Source organism: Hyperoodon ampullatus (assembly GCF_949752795.1).
Source record: "Hyperoodon ampullatus genome assembly, chromosome: 4".
Classification (NCBI taxonomy): Eukaryota; Metazoa; Chordata; class Mammalia; order Artiodactyla; family Ziphiidae; genus Hyperoodon; species Hyperoodon ampullatus.
Genome location: NC_136917.1, coordinates 30,790,427 through 30,813,452, shown reverse-complemented (window position 1 = coordinate 30,813,452; position 23,026 = coordinate 30,790,427). Strand labels below are relative to the sequence as shown.

The 23,026-nt window shown below is 57.3% G+C and overlaps 1 protein-coding gene across 4 annotated transcripts; it reads right to left on the bottom strand.

The window, feature by feature from the left end:
• Positions 1 to 187: 187 nt before the first annotated feature.
• PNPLA6 (patatin like domain 6, lysophospholipase) lies at positions 188 to 21,703 on the bottom strand (the record flags this gene model as incomplete). 4 transcript variants are annotated; one of them, XM_079704032.1, is made up of 33 exons in its annotated part: positions 188 to 471; positions 576 to 685; positions 790 to 892; positions 1,016 to 1,132; positions 2,129 to 2,430; positions 4,012 to 4,128; positions 4,554 to 4,623; positions 4,711 to 4,827; positions 5,110 to 5,266; positions 5,454 to 5,572; positions 5,721 to 5,903; positions 6,085 to 6,253; positions 6,538 to 6,601; positions 6,819 to 6,959; positions 8,694 to 8,769; positions 9,040 to 9,153; positions 9,610 to 9,733; positions 9,822 to 9,953; positions 10,202 to 10,407; positions 15,424 to 15,501; positions 15,588 to 15,755; positions 15,885 to 15,986; positions 16,517 to 16,614; positions 16,948 to 17,110; positions 17,197 to 17,277; positions 17,631 to 17,759; positions 17,981 to 18,061; positions 18,550 to 18,709; positions 18,798 to 18,938; positions 20,701 to 20,798; positions 20,985 to 21,067; positions 21,238 to 21,325; positions 21,662 to 21,703. In XM_079704032.1, the coding sequence occupies 33 exons, from the start codon at positions 21,686 to 21,688 to the stop codon at positions 400 to 402; spliced, it is 3,990 nt and encodes a 1,329-aa protein (XP_079560158.1). In that variant the 3' UTR covers positions 188 to 399. The 4 variants fall into 4 exon arrangements, with proteins under 4 accessions (XP_079560158.1, XP_079560156.1, XP_079560157.1 ...); XM_079704030.1 differs by having other exon boundaries at positions 6,819 to 6,962; positions 21,662 to 21,688; XM_079704031.1 differs by lacking the exon at positions 15,424 to 15,501 and having other exon boundaries at positions 21,662 to 21,688.
• Positions 21,704 to 23,026: the final 1,323 nt, after the last annotated feature.

Sequence of the window (23,026 nt, the reverse complement as noted above, 5' to 3'; positions counted from 1 at the left end):
GTGTGGGCCTACAGGTGAATTTGGGGATGGCCACTCCCAGTGGGGGAAGCTCAGCCCGAGGCTGGGAGCACAGGTCACGGTGACAAGCTCAAGGCTGTTTCCGGCCCCAGCCCTGGCCATCCTGAGCATGGAAGGTGGGGCGAGGTGCCCCCTGAACCCAAAGATGACATACGGCTGCTTCCGAGAGAGGAAGGTTTATTGGTGTGACTGATCAAGGGTCATCAGTGCAGTGCTGCCCCTTTCCCGGGGGACAAGCCAGTCCAGTGTGTGGACCCTGGGGACTGGGGGTCAAGGGGGACCCCGGGGGGTCACAGGCATAGCAGCAGGCAGAGGGGCAGTGAACCGCCCCCAGAGGGCCCACCCCTAGTCCAGCCCAAGGGGGGACCCCTCTCGAGGTCCTCAGGCATCCGCAGATCTGGGGGCATCCTGCGGCGCACAGCTCCGGTGCCGGAGGATCGACTTCCCCTCCTCCTGCAGGGATAGGGGCGACCCCGCACATGACACACAGCCCGGGACACCGGCGCAGTCAGCCAGGTCTCCCCACCTTGTGGGGGGCCCAAACCGCCCACTCTCACCATCTCGGAGGCAGTGCTGGGGCTCGCGCCCTCTGGAGAGCCCCCTTCGTCCCGCGAGCAGTCTGGCCCCACGTCCTCCTCATACTCAGTCAGGCAGTCCGACTCCTCCCCTGGAATGGCAGTGGGTGAAGTTGAGGGCGCTGGGGCGGGGCTGACTTCTCCAGCCACCAGTACACCGACCCCGGGCTCCTGGGGATGCCCTCAGCGCCCTCACCATCTGCGCAGCCGTCGGAAACAGAAACATAGCTCGTGGGGGGCTCGATCCGGGACACGATCTCCGCCAAGTCGGTGAAGCCGGAGCTGGGGAAGGCAAGCACCTGCGGGGAGGCGTGGGTGAGGCTCTCGGGGTCGTCTGAGGTCTGGGGGAGACCCAGAGGGGACTGGGGGCGGGGGATGTATTGTCAGAGTGGCCCCGCCGGAGAAGGAGGGCGCAGGCTTACGTCTGCACGGCGGCTCTCATTAAGATCTGCAGACCGTCGGTCCGTGAGCATCTTTTCAATGATGTCGCCCCGGCTCCAGCCCCCAAACACGGCCTTCCCGTACTGGTAGCCCACATCCTGCAGGAAACGAGGGGGGCTGGGGCCATGTCTGCAATCCCCGGGGGTGTTCTTCTCTGCCTCATCTTCTCTGCTTATCCCCACCCTGCCTGCCCCTGCCCTGGCCCCTCAAAAGCCTGATGCTCTGGCGGAGCTGGCATTTGAGACTACACTGATTTCAGAGTTGGCCATATGTAGCACACTCACCCCCATGTCCCCTATCCCGTGCCCCTGCCAGACATTACCAGTCACTCTTTGCACATTCTTTCCCACTCAGCCCCATGCAGTGTGCCAAGTACCAAATGATTCGAGATGGCGGCGTGCAGGCTTATTTCAAGGTCTGCAAATATGCGGTATACCCGTAAATATCATCATCTCCCATGCCCATAACAGACATCACTAATCCAGCATGGCATGCCTTCCCAGTGAGCCCAGAAAGGGAATCAGACATTTTTACTCAGGGCTCTGGGCAGCAGCTACTGATCATATTCTTTCTTTCTTTCTTTCTCTTTTTTTGGCCACACCGTGCTGCATGCGGGATCTTAGTTCCCTGACCAGGGATCGAACCCGTGCCCCCTGCAGTGGAAGCATGGAGTCCTAACCACCGGACCACCAGGGAAGTCCCAGCTACTGATCATTTTCAGTCGGCATGGGCTATGACATTTTTCTAGGTCAGTGGCACATTATACAGTGCTCCATCCAGTGTATCCCAGAGTTGGCACTGGACGTTACTAATTTTTCATGGTTCTCATTCCCACCTACACAGAAACGGCATTAGAAATCTCTATAGTGTGCTTCAGGCAGCGCCGCTGGCACATATTAAGAAACTTAGTTCGCACATACACACGTACATCCCCTTACCACGCTCACTGCAGACATCACTGATTGATTACCGTTCTATTCCCCACAGATCCCAAATGCAGCCCTAGAATCCTTCCCTTCATGTTGTTCTGGGCTTTCAGTATTAAAGCTCTGCCGGCCCACCACACTGGCACCAAGTGGCTCCCACCCGCTCACATAGATCTGGTCGAACTTCCCGAAGTCCATGGTCTTGAAGCAGTCGATGGGTGGGCGCAGGTACTCGCAGTACGAGCTGGACTTCACGACCTCCAGCTGCCGCACGCAGGACACATAGGCCAGGCGAGACTGGATCTCGGCCATGTCTGGAACCTTGATCTTGTCTGCCCAGGGGTTCAGCCGCTTCCACAGCAGCCACCAGCCAGAGAGGCTGTCCCCATAGGTGCTGAGGTCTGTCTCATCCTGGCTTCCCACGTCGATGGCGATAACCGTCTTGGCACCCATGCTGCGAGCAATGTCCGCTGTGGGTCAGGGGGGTCAGGGGGCTGTTCTCCACCAGGACTGAGGCAGGGAAGTTCAACCCAGCCCCACAAACACCAACATGCACGTGGTCACGCAAAAAAACAACAACATGTGAACAACATGCAGGCATGCAAAGGGTATGGCTGTAGAGGCCAATGATGTGGAGGAGGGGACGGGTGTTGGAGCTTTTAGGTCTGGGGAACCAGGGCCAGAGGAGAAGATGGAGGCAGAGGGATAAAGTCACTGGGGAAAGAGACACAAGGTCAGACACATGGAGGACAGAGATATGGAAGGAGAGTAACACGGAGAGACAGATTATAGTAAGGACACCAGGAGGCAGAGATGAAGGGATCAGAGTCATGGAAACAGACGGAGGGTCAGAGATGCAGGGAGATGCGGGAATAAAGACATCGGGAGACAGAGCCGCGGGGAGAGAAATGCAGGGGACCAGAGACAGCAACAGAGATTCGTGGGAGAGAGAGATATCAGGGGCCAGAGATACGGAAGGAAAGAGAATCCGGGTGGAAAGAGGGATCTTGAGGCTGAGACAAGGGACACAGAGCAAAGAGCCGGATCAAGGCGATTCAGGCAGCGGGACGGATGGGGTGAAGGGTGGGGTGATGGCGCGGTGAGGAGGGTGCTATAGCCGTGGGTCTGTGTGCCCCACTGAGGGCCCCTGAGTGGGTCTGGGGGTGCCTGGGGGGACATGGACAGGGTCCTGTAGCCAGGTCCAGTCCCCAAAGACACCTAAGTCTCCATCAGACTTTGCCCGTGTCCCTCACAAGCTTGTCTGTGTCTCTGTGTGTGTGTCTGTGTCTGTGTCTCTGTGTGTGCTGTACGCACCCCTATCAGGTATGTGCATGTCCCGTCTGTATGTCTGTGAACACAACCACCTCTGGGTGTGCTATGCCTCTGTACAGACACCCAGGACTGTTTGTATTCCTTTCCCATGTCTAAGTATGTTTCTTTGTGCGTCCAATTGTGCCCATCCACCTGTGAGTCTGTACACACTTGCTCACGCGCATGAGGTTGTGTGAGTGCAAGTAGCTGTACAGAATGCCTATGCAGGAGTTGGCAAGCCGTCTGTAAAAGGCCAGAGAAAAAATAATCTTGGCTTTGCAGGCCATATGGTCTCTGTTGCAACTACTCAACTCTGCTGCACAGACATAGCCACAGACAAAGGATAAACGATTAGGTGTGGCTGTGTGCCAATAAAACTTTATTTACAAAATCAGGCAGGGGGCCAGATTTGGCTTGTGGGGTGCAGCGTGCAGATCCCTGATCTATGGGACCTCAAGCGCCTGTGTAGCCAGCGTAGGTGTCTACTCGTGTTCGCACGCCACTGGGTGTGTGGAATTTTAAGTTGCACCTCCCTGCCTCTCATCTGCATGCTTCAAGTGAGTGGGTGTGAAAGAAAGCTCGTTGTGGAGGTGCCCCACCCACCTGCGTGTTTCCATGCTTGCCCTGTGTGTGCGCGTGTCAAATACAGCACATGGGCGCATCCTTCACCTGCACACACACATGCCTGCCATGAGCTTGCCCGCGTGTCTGTGCATGGGGACAAGCAGGTGGCTACTTGCCTGGCAGATTGTTGATGTAGCCACCGTCCATGAGGAGATGCCCGTCCTTGGGGTCACACAGTGGCGGCAGGTATCCCGAGAGTGTCATGCTGGCACGCACGTATCGCCACAGGGAGCCTGCCCGGCGGGACACAGACACAGACATGCACAGACACACTTGGAGGCCCGGCCAGCCCGGTGGGCTCGCTGACCCGGCACGTTGACGTAGCACCCGTCCACCAGCAGGTGCTGGTCCCTGGGGTCACAAGACGGGGGCAGGTAGGGGCAGTGGGAGGCACTGGCCTGGATGTAGCGCCATACTTAGCCTGAGGGGACCGGTGTGAGGGGGTGAGGCGCCCAACGAGTCTCTTGGCCTCCTGCCCGCGAGGACAGACATACCTGGGGCCTCTGGGGCATTAGTGGGTGACGATTAGTGCTCAGCACTCAGGCCAGGAGGGATGGTCACTCATGTTAATAATGTCCCAGATGCTCGGCTGCCCCTCCCCCGCACCCATTCCCCACATGGCTACAGTGGTTTTGGTGGGGCTGGCTAGGGTACCCACCATCTTTGTGGACACGCATGGCCGAGGCGGTGATGTCCGTGGTCACGTTGAAGTACGGCAGCCACAGGTCCTACAGGGACAGAGACTGCGGTCCAGGAGGAGTGGGGACTCCTGTGGGGAGGGGCAGGGGAGGGGCAGGCATGGAGAAAGAGTGCACCTCGATCTGCTTGTCCTGGAAGACACGGTGGATGCTGCGGTTGAAGGCCGACCCCGTGAACATGGAGGTGACGGGGTAGGTGAGGTCCAGCACGGGCTCCAGAACTGAAGTCATGCTCTAGGGGCAATGGGCCAGTGGGGGGTCAAACAGGAGTCACTTGGGGGTCACTGACTAGGCAGTCCCTAAGGGGCCTGACTTCTCCAGCTGGGAGCTGGAGACTAGGGTCACTAGCCAGGAAGTCACGGGGGGGTCATCCAAGGCCCTGGTGGTATCCCTATAAAGGATCCAGGTGGGGTCCACAGGTTAAGACGGGAGGGTCAGGAGAAACCCAGAAGCCCGTCTAGGGTGAGGTTTCAGGGTGCTCCTGGGGTGGGGGGACCCCCTCCCCGCAACACACACCTTGGCCCACTCCCGGGCCCGCTGCTTAGTGCGGCTGGCGCTCCGCTCCTCGGCGTACAAGGCCCCAATGAAGGAGCCGATGGACGTGCCGCCCACCAGGTCGACAGGGACCCCCGCCTCCTCTAATGCCTTCAGCACCCCGATGTGTGAGCAGCCCCTGCGAGGTGGAGACCCAGTGACCCTCTGGAGATCCCCTAAGCCCCACGCCCAGGATATCTTATCCCTTCTCCCTCACCTGCTAGGAAGGTGGTGCCGGCCCGCCCCTATGGGATCCGCCCAGGTAATCAGCTCTACCCCTCAGGGCCCCTGGCCCCGCCCCTGCCAGCGCTGACCCCGCCCCTCACCTGGCCCCGCCCCCGCCCAGCACCAAGGCGATGGTGTTGCCTGTGAGCACCCGCGCCAGGCGGGAGAAGTCGCTGTGCCGGTCAGCGCGCCTCGAGAAAACCTTCTCGTAGAGCTCGTGCTGGTGTGAATGGAAAGAGACGCGGCCCATGAGGATGCGGGTGTAGGAGGCGGCGTCTGGACCTCCAAGACACTGCCCTGGCCCCGCTGGTCTCCAGGCCACGCCCCTCCAGTAGCCACGCCCCTGAAAGGTCCTGAGAGCCCCTCACCAGCTTGGCGGGGCTGCGGCGCGAGAAGAGGCGACGCGGACAGCGCAGATGCAGGTGCCCCGAGCACCAGCTGCGCATGTTGAGCCACTCCACTGTGCGCGTGGGGCCCGGGCCCTCCTCGCGGTGCAGCAGGACCAGCTGCTTGAGGGCGCGCACCGCCGTGTTCTCCAGCATCTGCTCCAGCTTTGGGGTCGGGGGAGAAGGGGGAAGCACGGAAGTCACTCTCACCAGTGGTTTCCTCCCTGCCCCTCCCACACCTGGCCCCGTAGTTCCTGGTCACCTAGCCCCACCGGTGAGGGTGTGCACGTGGCCCGGCGCAGGCACCGGAGGGCAGGGATGGGGTCACTGTGAATGGTCTCCGGACCTGGCCAAGCGTGGGCTCCTGGTCGCCAAGGCCCACGATGAGGATGCAGTCGGCCTGGCGCAGGCAGCGCAGGGTCCAGGGCGTCAGCGATGCGTCTGTCTGGTAGAGCACGATGCGGTGCGTGTCCTCCTGCTGGGCCAGCCACCCTGACAGCCGGAATTCTTGGATGCTAGGATGGGGGCGGGGGAGCGTCATCCTGGGGCTGGTCAGGGGTCCCTGCCCTCAGGGACCATGTAGCTCCATTGCTCTGGGGAGGGGGACCTGGACATCCAAGCCCCACACGTCTGCATCCTCCAGGGGCGGATTCACTACACTGTCTCCAGTGACCAGAGGGATGGGGGGGCACATGTTCCTTGTTTCACAGCCTAGATCTCAAATGAGATCTGGAAGAATCCTACGCTTTGAGCTTATCCCTCGCGCCCCACCCTAACCTCCTGCACCCGCAACACACACCTGTCCAGCGCAGAGGCCCCCAGGCGTGCCCGGATGATGTCACTGTTGAGGAGAAGTGTGGGGCCTGGGGATGGGTGAGGAAGAGTGTTTAGGAACCCAGGTCAACGGAGCTGGAGGACCCTCCTATAAGACAGTACCACCCACTCCGCTCCCACAGCCCTGTTCCAGCCCCCCAGCCCCACCTCTGACCCACCCAGGCGTCTCCATTCATTGGCCAATGCCCCCACCCACATGCACCTTGCCCCATGTAGACGGAAAGCCTGCCCTTGCCCACGACTGACCAATGGCTTGCAAAGCATGCTGCAGCTCCAGCATGAAGGCCACCATGGGCACCTCGGCACACACGGGCAGCACTGCCACCGTTGCCAGGTTGCTGGCTGGGTTGGTGAGCTCCGAGTGAGGGGGAACACCTAGGCCCGAACCTGCTGAGACCCCAAAGGATGGTATTTGCTGTGCAGTCCTGTGTCTGGAAAGGGCAACTCTCCTCTGCCTTCTCAGAAATCCCTGTTCCTTGTTCCTCAGCTGAGGCTTAGTGATGCCGTAGTGAAGGTCATGGCCTCAATCCTAGCTTCACAGCCTCAACCACTGTCCTTGATAAGACCTGGCTATCTGACCTTCAGTTTTGGCCCAATCTCCTCAGTGGCATCCATTACACAACTGTATAACCATTTCTGTTTTCCACTCCACCTGTGTGGACTGATCTGTGCCCCTACCCCATTCTGGCCTTGGGGCCTCTGTCTACTAAAGGGACTTGAACACAAAACTAGACGGAAATAAATATATTTTTGACACACTGATTGCTTCTCAGCTTCTCTACTTACACTTTAGACCAAGCCATCAACCCCCATCTCTTGACCGGACTTCCCCCTGCCTTCTCTCCTCCAGTTCTTCCTATAACAGTCTGAACAAGTTCAAATGCCTTTCGACGGCTCCCAGTCCCTGCATGACTTGCCCCCCCGATTCCTCCCCCTCACTCACTTTCCTCCTTGAAGTGTTTCAACACCACCAAACCCTGTGTGCAGAGCCTTCAGAGTTCTGTCAGCGTCTGGCCCCATTTCATTTATCAAGTCTCAGCTCATTGTCCTCAGAAAAGCCTCCCTCCCTCCTCTAGTCATACCCCATCAAGACCCTATTCTGTTTTCTTCACAGTACATTATCCGACATTCTACTCTTTCTTTGTATTTTAAAAACTGTATCTTGCTTCTGAAGCTGTAAACCCTTCTAGGGGCTTTGTCTGTCTTGTGCATTCTCCAGGTTCCCAGAGGTCTGAGATTTTAAAGTCTCTGCCCCAGAATCACACCAAGGGTGGTCCTGGCAGCCGGGTGGGAGAGAACATGTATTTGTGTGCTTGGTGCAAGACTGGGGGAAAAGTGTATCGGGGAAGACCCTGGGCATGGGGGCAGTTCTTGGCCATGGCTCACCCCCGCCCCTACCCTCAGGATCCAGGTGTCAGGGCTGATGGGGCAGAAGCCCCTGGGGAGAAAAGGAGAGTAGAGGTTGCCAGGCTGGTCCAGGGTCAGGTCACCATAACATAGAACCTCAGGTCCATATTTCTGCACATCTCGAATCTGACTCAATTTCCCAATGTATCCTAGCTGACGGAAACCACATCTCCCAGCATGCCCTGGGAAGGGAACCACCCCACCCCCACCCCCAGCATGCACTGGGACAGAGGCTATCTCCCAGCATTCACCGGGACCAGGAACCGCATCTCCCACCAGGCTGGTAACCTATGAAGCCACTTTCCAACATGCCCTGGGCCCCAAACACCGCCCCATAGACTACATTTACCAGCACACTTTAGTCTAGGTTTCCCCTTCCTAGTATGTGGACTCCATCCTCCAGCCAACCCTGACACCCAGAACCAAGCTTGCCCTAAAGACTCCTCCTCTCAGCACCACTGATACTTCAGATTCCATTAATAAGCCGGCCCTGGGTCCAGGACTCCGTTTCCCAGCATGCCCAAGAACCCAAACTGCAGCCCACAGCATGCACCGGAACTCGGATTCCCACTTCCCGCTTGAAGCCCCGCCCCGAGCAGGTTATACGCAGGACTCCACTTCCCAGCATGCCCTGGGTTCATGGCTCCCTCTCCTAGCTCGTTCTGGGCGTTGGACTAGATCCCTTAGCATTCCCGGGCGCTGGCCAGCTCTCACCTGGGAAGGGTCCTTGCAGCTGCTGCAAATTCCCCAGAATTTTCTGGCTCAGCAGGTGGATGAGGCGGGTCACGACCTGGGGCGTTGGAGGCCGGCGGTCCAGTGAGACTGGAGGAGCAATTCTGCACCACCTTTTCCTCCTCTACCAGGGTGCCTGGGTCCCTATTACCTGAGCCCCACCTCATGAGCCCCGCCCTCACTTGGAGGCTTCACCTCCTTCCTAGGGCTCCACCCCCATCTAACCCCCCTCTCCACACATTAGGCCATGCCTTCTCTGGGTACCCGCCCCCACTCCCATCTGTCCAGCCCCTGTTAGGAGAACAGCCCACAACCCAGCGAGCTGCACCTGCGGGTATCGACGTTTGATGTGGCCCAGGGTGCCCTCCGGGAGTTTGGCCAGCTCTGTGTCGCGCACCGCGTGTACCGTCGTGGCACGTGGCTGCCTGGTCAGCGCCTCCACCTAGGGGACAGCGTGCCTGACCAGGGCTGCGTGAGCCAGGAGCTTGATAGGTAAGGGGGAGGACGACTGTGGGTGCAGAGAGGAGGCCCTACTGAGTCCCCCCCACCCCACCCCAACCCCCAGATGGGGGTGGAAAGAACGAAGCCTCACTACCCATCTCGGGGCTCTGAGGAAAGGGAGAGGACAGGAGAACAGGGATCCACACCAGCGGGGGTCCCCTCTTCTGATGTAGAGAGGTCTGGAGACTGATTCAGATCAGACTCACCACCCTGATGAGGTTGCCCCCACGGCCCCGCCCCATGGAAAGGAGCTGGGGAAAGTGGATTGCACGAGGTCATAGGTTGGGGAGGGAGCGTTCTCCACCCCCAACAGGTTACCCGGGATGAAGTGTATGTTGGGCGTGGGGGGAAACTGGACTGGGAGAGGTTAGAGGTCAGTGGGTGGGGCCGAGCTCACCACTCCTATGAGATCCCCACGGCCGTACTCGCCCACCAGCTCCTTCTTGCCGTTGCCACGCTGGATGACACTTCGCAGCCGCCCATTAAGCACGATGTAGGTGCAGTCGGAGCGGTCGCCCTGCCTGGGGTGGGGGTGGGAGGGGCGGGTCAGACAGGGTAGGGGTCCTCGTAGGCAGGGCCTGAGGGGAGAGGTGGGGGCGGGGCCTGCACCTGTACAGTGCGCGTCCCGCCTCCACCGCTGTCCAGTCGATGGCGAAGTCCATCTGGCGCACGAAGGGCGACATCCTCGCGGCCACGGTCTGCGCGGCACTCAGCACTACACTGGGCTGTGCACGCATGATCCTGTAGGCGAAGGGCAGGGGGGCATGGGCCAGGGGCGCCGGTGACACGGGTGACAATGCAGGTGACACGGGTTTGAGCCCTTAGGGAGTGGAGAGGGTGGGTGATGGCCTGGAGGTGGGACAAGAAGAGCTCAAAGCTTCCTTGGAAAACTGTTGGCTGTTCAGAGGGGTGGCCTCATGCAGGGCAGAATAGAGTTGGTCGGGGCTGCCTGAGCGTCACCCCCACCCCAATATCGGGCCCAGTCATACTCATAGAAGTCGGACTTGGAGATCCGCAGGAAGGTGCAATCACGCTGGGCTCGCAGTGTGAAGATGAGGGGCTCGCCGGTAAGCACGGCCAGCTGTCCCACCAGCTCCCCGGGCTGCACCACGAACAGGCACACATCTTCGGCCTTGTCGATCATGCGCTGGTAGACGTGCAGGCAGCCCCAGAGCACGAAGTGTAGGCTCACATCCTGTAGGGCAAGGGCCAGGAGATGGGCACAGGGGCACCACCTCACCCACAACTCAGGTCAGTGCACTCCAGAGGAAAGGTTAAGGAAGGAAAAGTTGGAGGGAGTGAAGGCTTTCCATAGCACTGAGCTGAGCAGCATATGTATCTATATTACCACTCAGCACCCAGAGCAGACATTGCTAATGGATCACCCAACTCAGCCCAGATTAAGGCCCATGAATTCTTTTCAACACAGCCAGCAAGAGCCAACGAAGACTGGCTACACAGGAGCATGGCTGAGCTTAGAGCCTCTTTGCTTGTGCTGGGCAACTGCATAGCTACATGGAAAAGAATAAAGTTGGATTCTCACCTTATGCCATATTAAAATGGATCAAGGACATGAATCTGAGAGCTTAAACTATAAAACTCTTAGAAGATGGGACTTCCCTGGTGGCGCAGTGGTTAAAAATCCGCCTGCCAATGCAGGGGACACGGGTTCGAGCCCTGGTCTGGTAAGATCCCACATGCCGCCGAGCAACAAAGTCCACGCACCACAACTACTGAGCCTGCATGCCACAACTACTGAAGCCCGTGCACCTAGAGCCTGTGCTCCGCAACAAGAGAAGCCACCACAATGAGAAGCCGGCGCACCACAACGAAGAGTAGCCCCCACTCACCACAGCTAGAGAAAGCCCGTGTGCAGCAACGAAGACCCAACACAGCCAAATACATACATACATACATACATAAAACTCTTAGAAGAAAATATAGGGGTCAATTACGGTCACATTGAATTTGGCAACAGAATCTTGGATATGATACTAAAAGCCCAAGCAACAAAATGAAAAATAGATAAACTGGACTTCAACAAAATTAAAAACTTTTGAGTTTCAAAGGGCACTATCAAGGAAGTGAAAGGACAACACACCGTATGGGAGAAAATATTTGCCAATCGTATATCTGCTAAGGGTCTGGTATCCGGAATATGTAAAGAATTCTTACTACTCAGTACTAAAAAGACAACTCAATTAAAAAATGGGCAAGGGCTTCCCTGGTGGTGCAGTGGTTAAGAATCCACCTGCCAATGCAGGTGACACGGGTTCGAGCCCTGGTCCGGGAAGATCCCACATGCCGCGGAGCTACTAAGCCCGTGCACCACACCTACTGAGCCTGCGCTCTAGAGCCTGCGAGCCCCAACTACTGAGCCCGCGTGCTACAGCTACTGAAGCCTGCGCCTAGAGCCAATGCTCCACAACAAGAGAAGCCACTGCAATGAGAAGCCCACACACTGCAATGAAGAGTAGTCCCTGCTCTCCACAACTAGAGAAAGCCTGCGTGCAGCAACGAAGACCCACTGCAGCCAAAAATAAATAAATAAAATAAAATTTTAAAAAATGGGCAAAGGCTCTGAATAGACATTTCTCCAAAGAAGATATATGAATGGCCAGTAAGCCCATGAAAAGATGCTCAACATCATGAATCATTAGGAAAATGCAAATCAAAACCACAATGAGATGCCACTTCACACCCACTAGGATGGCTTGAATCAAAAAGTGTTACCGAGGATGTAAGAAACTGGAATGCTTACACACTGCTGGTGGGACTGTAAAATGGTACAGCCACTGGGAAACAATCTGGCAAAATTTTTAAAAGTCCTCAAAGAATTAAAAATAGAGTTGCCGGGACTTCTCTGGTGGCACAGTGATTGAGAATCCACCTGCCAATGCAGGGGACACAGGTTCGATCCCTGGTCTGGGAAGACCCCATATGCCACAGAGCAACTAAGCCCGTGCACCACAACTACTGAGCCTGTGCTCTAGAGCCCGCAAGCCACAGCTACTGAGCCCACACGCCACAACTAATGAAGCCCGTGTGCCTAAAGCCTGTGCTCCACAACAAGAGAAGCCACTGCAATAAGAAGCCCGTGCACCACAACAAAGAGTCGCCCCCACTCACCGGAACTAGAGAAAGCCTGCATGCAGCAACAAAGACCCAACGCAGCCAAAGAGAAAAAGAAAAAAAATAGAGTTGCTATATGACCCAGCAACCCAACTCCTAGGTATCTACCCAACAGAAATGAAAACGTGTCCACAAAGATATCTGCACATAAACGTTCATAGTCACATTATGCCTACTAGCCAAAAGGTAGAAATAACTCAATGTCCATCAACTGATGAATTAAGAAGCAAAATGTGGTCCATTCATACAATGGAACAGTAGTCAGCCATAATAGAATGAAGCAATGACACATGCCACAACATGCATGAACCTTGAAAACAGCATACTAAGTGAAAGAAGCCCAGACACAAGGGGCCACATACTGTATGATTCCATTTATATGAAATGTCCAGAACGGGCAAATCTATAGAAACATAAGATTAGTAGTTGCTTAAGGCTGGGGCTGTTTAGGAGGTAGGAGACTGATGGCTAAAGGGTATGGTGTTTCTTTTTAAGGTGATGCTCTAAAATGCACAGTGGTGATGGTTGCACAACTATGTGAATATACTAAAAACCACTGAATTGTACTCTTTAAATGGGTGAATCGTATAATGCATGAATTACGTCTCTAAAACTATCACCAAAAAAAATCCCCTTTGGGAAGTTCCCTGGTGATCTAGAGGTAAGGATTTGCCACTTTCACTGCTGGAGCCCGGAGCCTGGCTTCAGTCCCTGGTCAGGGAACTGAGATCCTGCAAGACATGCAGTGCATCCAAAAAAAAAAAAAAAAAAATCCCCTTTGCTCCCAGTTCCCTTGTTCCACTCCATCCCTGTTGACTTCCTTTTGTTTCCTACAGATGGAATAGCTCTACCACAGGACATTTGCACAAACTGTCCCCTCTGCATAGAATGCTCTTTCCTTTCCCTTGCACCTAGTTAATTCATCCTCATCCTTCCTCCTTCTCTGGAGGTCACTTCCACAGAGACAATGCCCTGACTAAACCAGACGTTGTGGAGCTGAGAACATTTCCTTTGTAGCACTAAGCACATATGATTTAGCAACAATTTGTGTAATCCTTTGACTGTAATGTCTGTCAGAACTGTGAGCTTCCCAAAGGCAGGGGGCCCCACTGGTGTTTCTTGCCTCTGCAACAACCCTGGGACACAGCAAACGTCCCTCTCCCCTCTGGTTAGCCTGCCCAGCTGGACGCCTCTCTGTCCCACCCTTTCAAATAAGGAACTGAAACTGCCCAGAGACAGAAAGATTCCTTCCTCATTCATTACACAAACCTGTCTGACACACCACAAAGCCCCAAATGAGTGCCAAAACACTGCAAGGATCCCTGGGAGAGGCACAGGCCCAGGAGACATAGACACATGCTGGAACCTTCCAAGATAGAATTCCCAGACTGGGCTTGGGATATAAATGGGAGTGACTAATAGTAGGCTGCCATTTGTCCTCAGATTGGGAAGCATGTTTTTTTTCACTGTAGGACTTCTCAGAGCCTTGAATATGCTAATAATGCCCACTGGGAGCTGCCAAGAAGGGGTAAAATAACCTGTGTTTCTCCAACATGTTGCGTGCAGACCCCTTGTGATATGGCTGCTCCATGAAATACACTTTGGGAAATGTTTGTGGAAAGCGGGGTTTCTCAACCTTGGCAACACTGACATTTTGGACTGGATAATTCTGTCGTAGGGGGACTGGTCCATGCAGTCTTGCATCCCTGGTCTCTAACCCATTAGATGACAGTAGCACCCTCCCAAGTCAATCAAAAATGTCTTGACGTTGCCAAATGTCGTTGACAGTGATGGTGAAAACGATTGGTGTAAAGTTTCAGAGGGGGGCACAGCAGACCAGCTCTGTCCCTAACAAAGTCCTGAAGACCCCGAGGAGCCTGGTGTGTTAGCAGGCTGGGCTGGGGCTGGGGCCGGGCTGGGTTGAGCCCAGCAGAGGCTCCCAGATAAGCAGGGGCCCGGGGCCCCTGCAAGGGCCATGGTGTGACCACACTTCCTCAGCCAGTCCCCCAAGTACCTCAAACACCTGGCACAAAACTTCCCCTGCAGAAAGGAGCCCACCCTGCCATGAGCGGCTTGATGTGGCCACTCAGCTGATCACGTGATAGAACCACCACCCTTAAATCAACCATATGCCAATAAAAATTGAAAACAACAATAACCACCCAGTCAGCTAATAGCTGGGCCACCCCCAGCCCCTCCCCCAAGCCCAGGGCTCCTCCCCTGAGCCTGGGGCGGTGCTGTGGTCTCAACGCCTAAGTCACGTCACCCCTACTGTCACCCCCACCCCATCCCCCGACTGGGAGCTGCTGCTCCAACCCTCCCCCAGCCTGTCACCCTTGCAAACCCTAGTAGCTGCGAACTGAGTATTTCCTGTTTCATCCTCACAACAATTCTAGCAGATAATTACGACACTCATTCTGTATTTCCTGTTTCATCCTCACAACAATTCTAGCAGATAGTTACGACACTCATTCCGCAGGCGAGGAAGATGACAAGTTTCTAGATGATTCACACAGGGAGTCAGGGCAGAGTCCGGATTTCACCTTTGGCTTCCTCCCTAACCCTCCTCCTCTGTGCTCCTGGGCTGTGATGTCACAACGGGTCTCAGTTTCCCCGCCTGGAGAATGGACGGATTAGTGGGATGCACAGTTTCCCACACCTGTGTGTCGCCAGGAGGCACTGAAATCCAGCTCGTGGCGCTAGTTCCCAGCCTCCAGGTCCAGATTCTGACCTGCACCCATTTACTGAGTGCCCCCATTCCAGCAGGGACCCAGGAATGAGAAGCAGACAGAGCATCAGAGTACGTTGTAGAGTTGAAAGGTCAGAAAATGGACAGGGAAGAGAAATCTAGGGGTGGGGGTCCTAGTGTCAAAGGTTCAGGGGTTAGAGGAGAAAGGTCAATATGTCCAGAGGACATGGGGAGGGAGGGCTGTGAGTCAGAGTCATAGGATCCAAAGATCAGGGGTTGGAAATCATATACTGGGAGGTCTACATCTAAGGTGAAAAGGCAAGGATCAGAGATCAGAGACAGAGGTCTTGGGTCAGGGCCGCATGATCAGAGTTCAGGGCTCAGCCTCACCTGGTCCCCCTGGCGGGCAATGATGGTGCCGGCTTTGGTGTGATGCAGCAAGACTCGGCTATTCAAAAGGGAGGGGTCCTGGGGAGGAAGGAAAGGGGGTTGAGACTGGCCCAGCCAGGCCTTCCACCCCCAACCCGGTCCCCCAGACACCCTCAGCTGCCCACCTCGATCCGCATCAGCTTGGCCAGCTCTCGCTTCGCCGCCTCAAAGATGCTGCTCGTCTGGCGGCCCTGGTAGGGCCCGAAGGGGCACCCGCCAGTGGCCGACTCATCCTCACAGTAGCTGTATTCACAGGCGCCGGCTGGCTGCTCCCGGGGCTCCTGAGTAGGGGTCTGTGTGGGGCAAGGCCTGTGATCTCCCTGCTCCCACCCGACCTTCCTCCTCGGGGGACTCCACCTGTGGCCAGACCAGGGTCCCAGGAGGGGACTGGGGTGGGGTGGAGGAAGAGGGCAGGGCCTTACCCGAGCCGGGGCTGCCTGGGGCCCCCATGAGGCCTCTTCCTGCAGGGACACGGAGATCCGGCCCCGCTCATATGCCATGTCAAAGTCCGAGCGAGGGCCGCCCTGCAAGCCTGCAGTGGGCAGGGGGCAATAAATGCAATAAAGATGAGAGTGACCATAGCTGGAGTCTAGGCAAGCACTACCTATGTACCCGAGGCCACGGCTACACAGACGTGACTAATCGATCACCGCTCTAGCCCTCGCAACCCTTCTCACCACAGTTGGGAGGGCACCATCTCCACGACTACCCACAAAAAAAAGACATGAGTATGGGCTTCCCTGGTGGTGCAGTGGTTGAGAGTCCACCTGCCGATGTAGGGGACACGGGTTCGTGCCCCGGTCCGGGAAGATCCCACATGCTGTGGAGCGGCTGAGCCCATGAGCCATGGCTGCTGAGCCTGCGCATCCGGAGCCTGTGCTCCGCAACGGGAGAGGCCACAACAGTTAGAGGCCCGTGTACCACAAAAAAAAAAAAAGAAAAAAAAAAAAGACATGAGTAAGTGCTGCCAATATTCCCATTTCACGGATGAGAAAAATCAAGACTGGCAAGCCTGCATCCAACCCAGAAATTCCATGGCCTCCCCCCACTCCACTTGGCGCCCCAAACCTGAGATGTCCACTGGCATCGAGATGCAGCGACTCAGCAAGGGGGCCGAGGGGGCTTCCAGGGATGTGGGCTTCACTGGGTCCCCTGGGGGAGATGCGTGTTCAGGCTCCTGCCCCTCAGAGCGCCCAGGACTGGGGGTGGGGAGCTGCAGGTGGCCTGGGGAGGGGTCAGCTCAGAGTCCCTGGGGACTGGGGGACTAGGAAAAGTGATTCCAGTGGGCCCAGGGGACTGAGGCCAGGGGTCCTGGGGGAGTCAGACCTGGGTACCTAGCTAAGCGGGTCCCTGGGGGGCTGGGCAGGTCAGGTGGGAGTATCTGAGGAACTGAGACAGGCATTGAGGGGCAGAGCCTGGGCTTCTTGGGAGTGGGCTGGGCCAGCCTACGGTTCCTGGGGCTCAGGCAGCGGTCATCTTGGGTACCTGCAGTTCCAGGCAGTGGGGCCCCGGTGGGGTCAGGCGGCCGGCCAGGCGTCTCCCTCGCCTCCTCAGTAGCAGAGGTGCTGACGATCCGCTTGGAGCCACGCACAGGGCTGGTGCGGGCTGGGAGGCCTGGGCTGGGGAAGAGGCGCAGGGGCTGGATCTCCTGGGGGCAGAGGGGATCCTGTGGCGTGTCCGGGGAGGCACACGCCACACACCCCTCCGGCCCCTGGTGCTCTCCACGTAACTCACATGGCTGAAGAGCTCATTGGTCAGACCCAGGTAGTTGTGAAGTGCCAGGAAAGTGACCCGCTGCAGCCTCACCATGATGATCTTTGGGGGCATGGTCGTCAGAGGAGGGGGCCAGGGAGAAAGAGGGTGAGCCCCAGCACTTAGCAATAAGGGGGCGGGGCCATGGATGGGGAGGTGGAGATGGAGCTAAGGTCAGAAGATCAAGGTTGGAGCAGGAAGGGGCTGGGCAGGGCCCTAGGAGCCAGGGAGAAACCGACAATCAGGCGGCAGAAACCTGGGGACATGGGGTGGAGGCAGCTCGTGGGAGGAGTGAGGGAGGTCCGGCTGCTCAGGGCCGATAAGCACAGCTTCAGTGCCTGTTGGCTGCTGGGTCCCAGCCCCCAGGAGCCTGTGATGGGTGGGGGGTTATGGAAGGAAATGGATGGCCCGCTGACCTGCACTACCCGCACCAAGCTCTCGGGATACTTGGTGAAGACGGCTGAGAAGGCCTCGACTGGAAGCCGCAGCACCGTGGAGTCTCGGGCCGCCCGAGCGGACACAGTACGCTGGGGGTGCTGGTGACCCTGGGGGTGCGGGGGGCACAAGGAGAATCAAGGTCAGGGGCTGCGAGGGCCCCCCTTCCTGCTCCCCCCCGACCCCACCTGATGCCACTGCCTTGAGGGACCACTGGCAACATCAGGGACGCATCAGAGATGGGGGCCCTGGGGGTGACCCTCTCCACCCCAGCCTGGTGGGTGTGGCCTCCCACCCAGCCTCCCCAGCCCCCTCCGTACTGGTCACTCACGGTGATGACATCTAGGATGCTCAGAAGGCTGTTGACACTGTCTCCAGGAACCACTTCCTTCACCACACACTCCTTCCCATCCTGAGACACGGGGTGGGAGAGGGGTCACTGACCAGTGCTGCCCCTGCTGCCAGCCCACGTCCCGCCCCCTGACCACGCCCCTGGTCCTCATTCTCCCTCGGTGATCACTGACACCCGGACCCCACTGAACCTTCCGACCAGCAACACTAACCATAACCGGTGACTGTGCAGACCACCCCAGATGCCCTTGGACACCCGTTCCCAACTCCTGCCTGCACATCTCATAAGACCACCAACCCTGGGAGTTCCCTGGTGGTCTAGTGGTTAGGATTTGGCGCTTTCATTGCCGTGGCCTGGGATCAATCCCTGGTGGGGGAACTAAGATCCCACAAGCTGCGCCTCGCGGCGTTGCCAAAATTAAAAAAAAAAAAAAAAGCCCACCAACCCTGCTGACCAAAAGCACTGCCTGTCCCCAGTGACCGCTGCACCACTGCTCATCCCTGCCACCCATCTCACTGTGGTGCCCCCCGGAGCGGGAGCCCACTCACAGGAGCCGGCAGACAGAGCTCCAGCAGCCCATCCTGCACCACGTAGATGCTGGCATCGGGCTGGCCTGGCCGGAAGACGTAGTCACCCTGGCTGAGCCGCTGGAAGACCATGTGCCGGCACAGCTCCAGGAAGAGCGGCTTCTCAAAGTGGCCCAGCACCCTGTTGGATAGGGACCGGGGAATGGAGAGATGCAGGAGGTCAGGTCAGCCCCAGCTCTGCAGCCCCCTGCCTGCACCCTGACACTGACCGGACGTTCTTGAGCATGTAGAGCACCTCGGAGGGCAGGTGGGAGTTGGCCAGGTCGCCCTCCGTCAGGTCAGCCTCCAGCACCGCAGGCGGGGGCTCCTTCCGCTGCAGCGTTGGCGCCTCTTTCTGGATGCGCAGGATCCTGGTGGGAGGAGAGGGGAGCGAGGGGGTGGGGGGTGAAAAGCAGGGAGGGGGCTCAGGAAGACCTGAGACCCCCCACAGAGCCCTCCCCTGGGGTCACCAGAGCAGGGCTCAGCAAACTCTGGCCCACTGGCCAAATTAGGCCAGCCACCTCCTTTTGTAAATAAAGTTTTATTGGCACGAGCTATTAATACATTCATTCATTTACATATTATCTGAGGCTGCTTTAATGCTACAACAGCAGAGTTGAGTTCTTGCAGCAGCGTTGCGTGCAGCCTGCAAAGCCCCAGATGTGGCCCAAAAAAGAAAAAAGTTGCTGACCCCTGAAATAAAACCCTGAGGTCACCCTTCACTAGTCACAGGCTCTCTAGATGGACCCTCTCATTAAGCAGACCCCTGACACAGCTTCCAAGATATGGGCAGACCCCAGAAAAGCACCTCTGTTCACCATGGGACCCCACATATTGCACGCCTCCATCATGTAGCCTCCATCATGTAGGCAGAGCCTTGGGGTAGCTTCCGTTATATCAGGAGACCCCAGATACAGCCTCTCTAATCCTTGTAAAAATCCCTGAGATAACCCTTCCTCCCCAGTCTCAGACAATCCTGAGATAGCCTCTCTGATGGTCACAGAGACTCTTGAGATAGCCCTGGTTACGTGCAGAGAATCCAGATACAGCTCCTCTGCTAACCATGGACCTAGGAGAGCTCCTCCCTGGAAGTCACAGTTGCTACTGAAGACAGTCCTTCCACTAGTCACAAAATGCTCAAGATAGACCCTCTAGAATGAGCTTAAACTGAGTTAAACTCCACATTACAGAGAAATCCAGGAACAGCTCCTCTTCTGATCAGGAAGATCCTTGGGCTAGCCCTTGCCGAGGTCACAGAGAGCTGAGATAGCTCTCTCAAGGTCAGGCAACATCACGGTAGCTCCTCAAGGGTGTGCAGACACTGAAACCACTCCCAGGGGGTGGACAGACCCTCAATTAATTGTGGAAGATCTAGAGATAGCCCTTCTACTCAAGTCCTAGAAAGCCATGGGATAGCACACCTGTTGACCATGGACACCCATGGAATGGCCCCTCAGTGTGAAGAAACACTTGAGACAGACCTTCAAAATAGACTCTGTGATGTCAGGAGACCCCAGAGCCAGCTCCCAACTTGGAAAGATCCCTGAGAGAGCCTTCCTCAGAGACCCTGAGGGAGCCCTTTGCTGATGACATGCCCTGACATGCCCTTCCAGTGTCTCTAGTGCCGAAAGATTCTTGAGATCACTCCTAGGGAACAGAACCCCCTAACACAGCCTCCGTGTAGTTTGGGAAAAATCCAAGGGAGGTGACATAGAGAGATGTTTTCTGATGCAGAGAGATTGCTGAGATAACCCTTAGGGAACAAAAGCCAGAGATAGCCCCTCCTGCAGGTCCCAGTAAGACCTGCGATAACTCCAGTGAGACTCTGGAATAAACCCTCTCGTGTGGGGAGACCCCAGACTTGACCCCTAAGGGTATGACAAGACATCCGAGGTAGTGCCTGGGGATTAAATAACTCACGGATGCCCCTGTGGCAGGGAACATCACTGAGAGAGCCCTCAGGTGATACAGACAGCCTGTCTGGTGGGGGAGAGCTCTGAAATAGTCCCACTGGCATGGAAAGACTCCTAAGGCAGTCCGTGGGGTTCAAAGAAACCTGAGATACACCCTTCGGTGTGGGATGATCACTCAAAAAGCCCTGGACAGCCCCACGTACACCTAGCACAGCCTTACTTCTTAGCAATGTTGAGCATCTTAAGTTTCTTCTTCATGCGTGGCCGGGAAGTGGTGGAGACGGAGGCGTCCACCAGCGAAGAAGTGGATTGTGATACCTGGGAGGATTAAGGTGGGGGGGGGGGGGAGGAATGCGTCAACTGCCAGTTCAGACCCTAGGGAAGAGGGGGGCAGATCCAGAGGCCCTTGATCAAGGAGGGCGGCCGGCTTACTAAGAAGTATAACTAGGGAAAGGGCAGGACCTCTGTGCGGCCAGTGGGAGCCCCAGGGGGTCCCAGACTCACCTTCCGCATAATCTTCCGGCCATAGAAAAGCACTTTATCTCTCTTCCGGAATCGATACCGCGGGCCATCCGGGGCTGGGGTTTCTGGGGATAAGTGCGGAGAGGGGCATTCTGAGCTCTACGCACACTCCGCACGGCCAGAGATGGGGACGCCGCGGCAGGCTCCAGCAAATCCCATCTCTACTGCCTCAGGGGCCCGGATAATTTCAGCTTCCCATCCCTCAGCACTCCCAGAAGGCCCTCCGGGTCCTCACTCGGCACTCGAAGCCTCCGCACCAGCAGGAGGATGAGCACGGCCGTGACCAGCACCGCGACTCCAGCCCCGATCATCACGCCCAGCACCTGCGGGACGAACGGCACTGGCTGCGCATCGCATACCCGCTCCGCCAAGCCTTCCCCGGGGGCCGGGACGCCCGGGACCTCATCGCACCGAGCCAAGGCCGCACTCGAGATCGCAGTCGGCCCGGGCCTCGACGTCCCCATCTGCAAAATGGGTCAGCGCTGCCCCCTCCCCTGGGGAGCAACGCTTTCTGGAGGCTCGGCGGCCCACAGTGCACACCGGGAAACGTAGTTCCGCCTGAACAGAAGCAGACTGGTTCTCGCGGGACCGCGATGATGCGCGCTGAGCACGTCGGGAATTGTAGTCCCCGCAGCGCCACACAAACCCCCAACCCTTACCATTCCGGTTTGCAGCGGCGCCTCCATCAGTTGTTTCAGGCTGGGCGGCAGGTCTGGTAGTTCAGACTCCTGGGGAGTAAGACGCAGGACGAACCCGGGCAAGTCATCACTCTGGGCCCGCCCCTCCCCTGCTGCAAGCCCTGCCCCCTTCGTACCCACGGTCGGGGCGGCTTCTCCGCAGGCCTGTGGGCGACTGAAGGGGCGCTGCGGAGCAGAGGGGTGGGGCAAATTGACCTCGGGGCCCGAGCTAGGGAGTAAGGTGGGTCCCCGGGTCCCCACCAGGCCCCCCTTACCTACTTATCCAGACCCACCCTGGGGCCAAAGGGCAGCCGGCCGGGCACCCACTGTTAGCAGCCGGCGAACAAGTCCCTGAAGGGGCACGGCTCTCTCCAGCAAGTGGCCCCCTCCCCAGTCTCTGCAGGATTGATCAATCCTGATCCACCGATCCCTAGATCGCACCCCAGCACCCCCTGCGAAGACTGGATGCCCGCACCCCGCGAAAACTGGGCCCGAGTCATGGGGCCGGGGAGATGCCTGGCTCCCGGCCCAAGCCTGGCCCCGGGGAGACAGAGGCTGGGGCACGCGGGAGTGCAGCCGGGAGCTCCTTCACAAGGGGTCGTGGTGCAATGCCGAGGTCTCAGTAGCATCCTGGGACGCTCGGAGTGGGGTGGGCTCGCAAAGTATTACTGGGTGATGCTAGAGATTTACTGTCACGTAATAGTAAAGTTATGGGGTCTCTAATGGTGCGGAGCATCACTGGGACTGCAGGAACGATGCTGGCGCCATTGCTGGGAGACGTAACCAGGGACGCTGGAATTACGGGTGGGTGGGTGGGGGGTCACTAGGAAGTTGCCGAGAGATTCTGAGGACTATAGGACTATTACTGGGAAAACCGGGAGCTGGTTGGGCACGTCCCTGGAGTCGTTCGAGCATGATACTGAGGAATGCTGGAATATTACTGAGACTTTTCTGGGAGGCTAAGGCTGTTTCTGGCGCCATTCGAGTATTAATGGAAATTTGGGGGAGTCACTGGGTCCTTGAGACATTACTTGTAAAATTCACGGGGGACTAGTCCCCTTCCACCCTAGGGTGCACCTGGCTACCGGTGCGAAAACACCTGCCGGAAGCTGGGGGGTGGGGGGGATGGGAGAGCCAGAAAGTCAAGAGCTACCGGGAATCGGTGGAGGACACACCTTGGGAAAGCCGAGGGCTCGCTAACAACCCGCGAAGGGACGGGGCGAAGAAAACCCGGACTCACCCAAAGGGCGGCAGCCGGGGTCCACTCTGCGCCAACTCCTTTAGCGTTCTGCCCAGCGCCGCAGGCGCGGCCCCTTTAAATTATTCAACGCAGGGTGCGCCACAGCC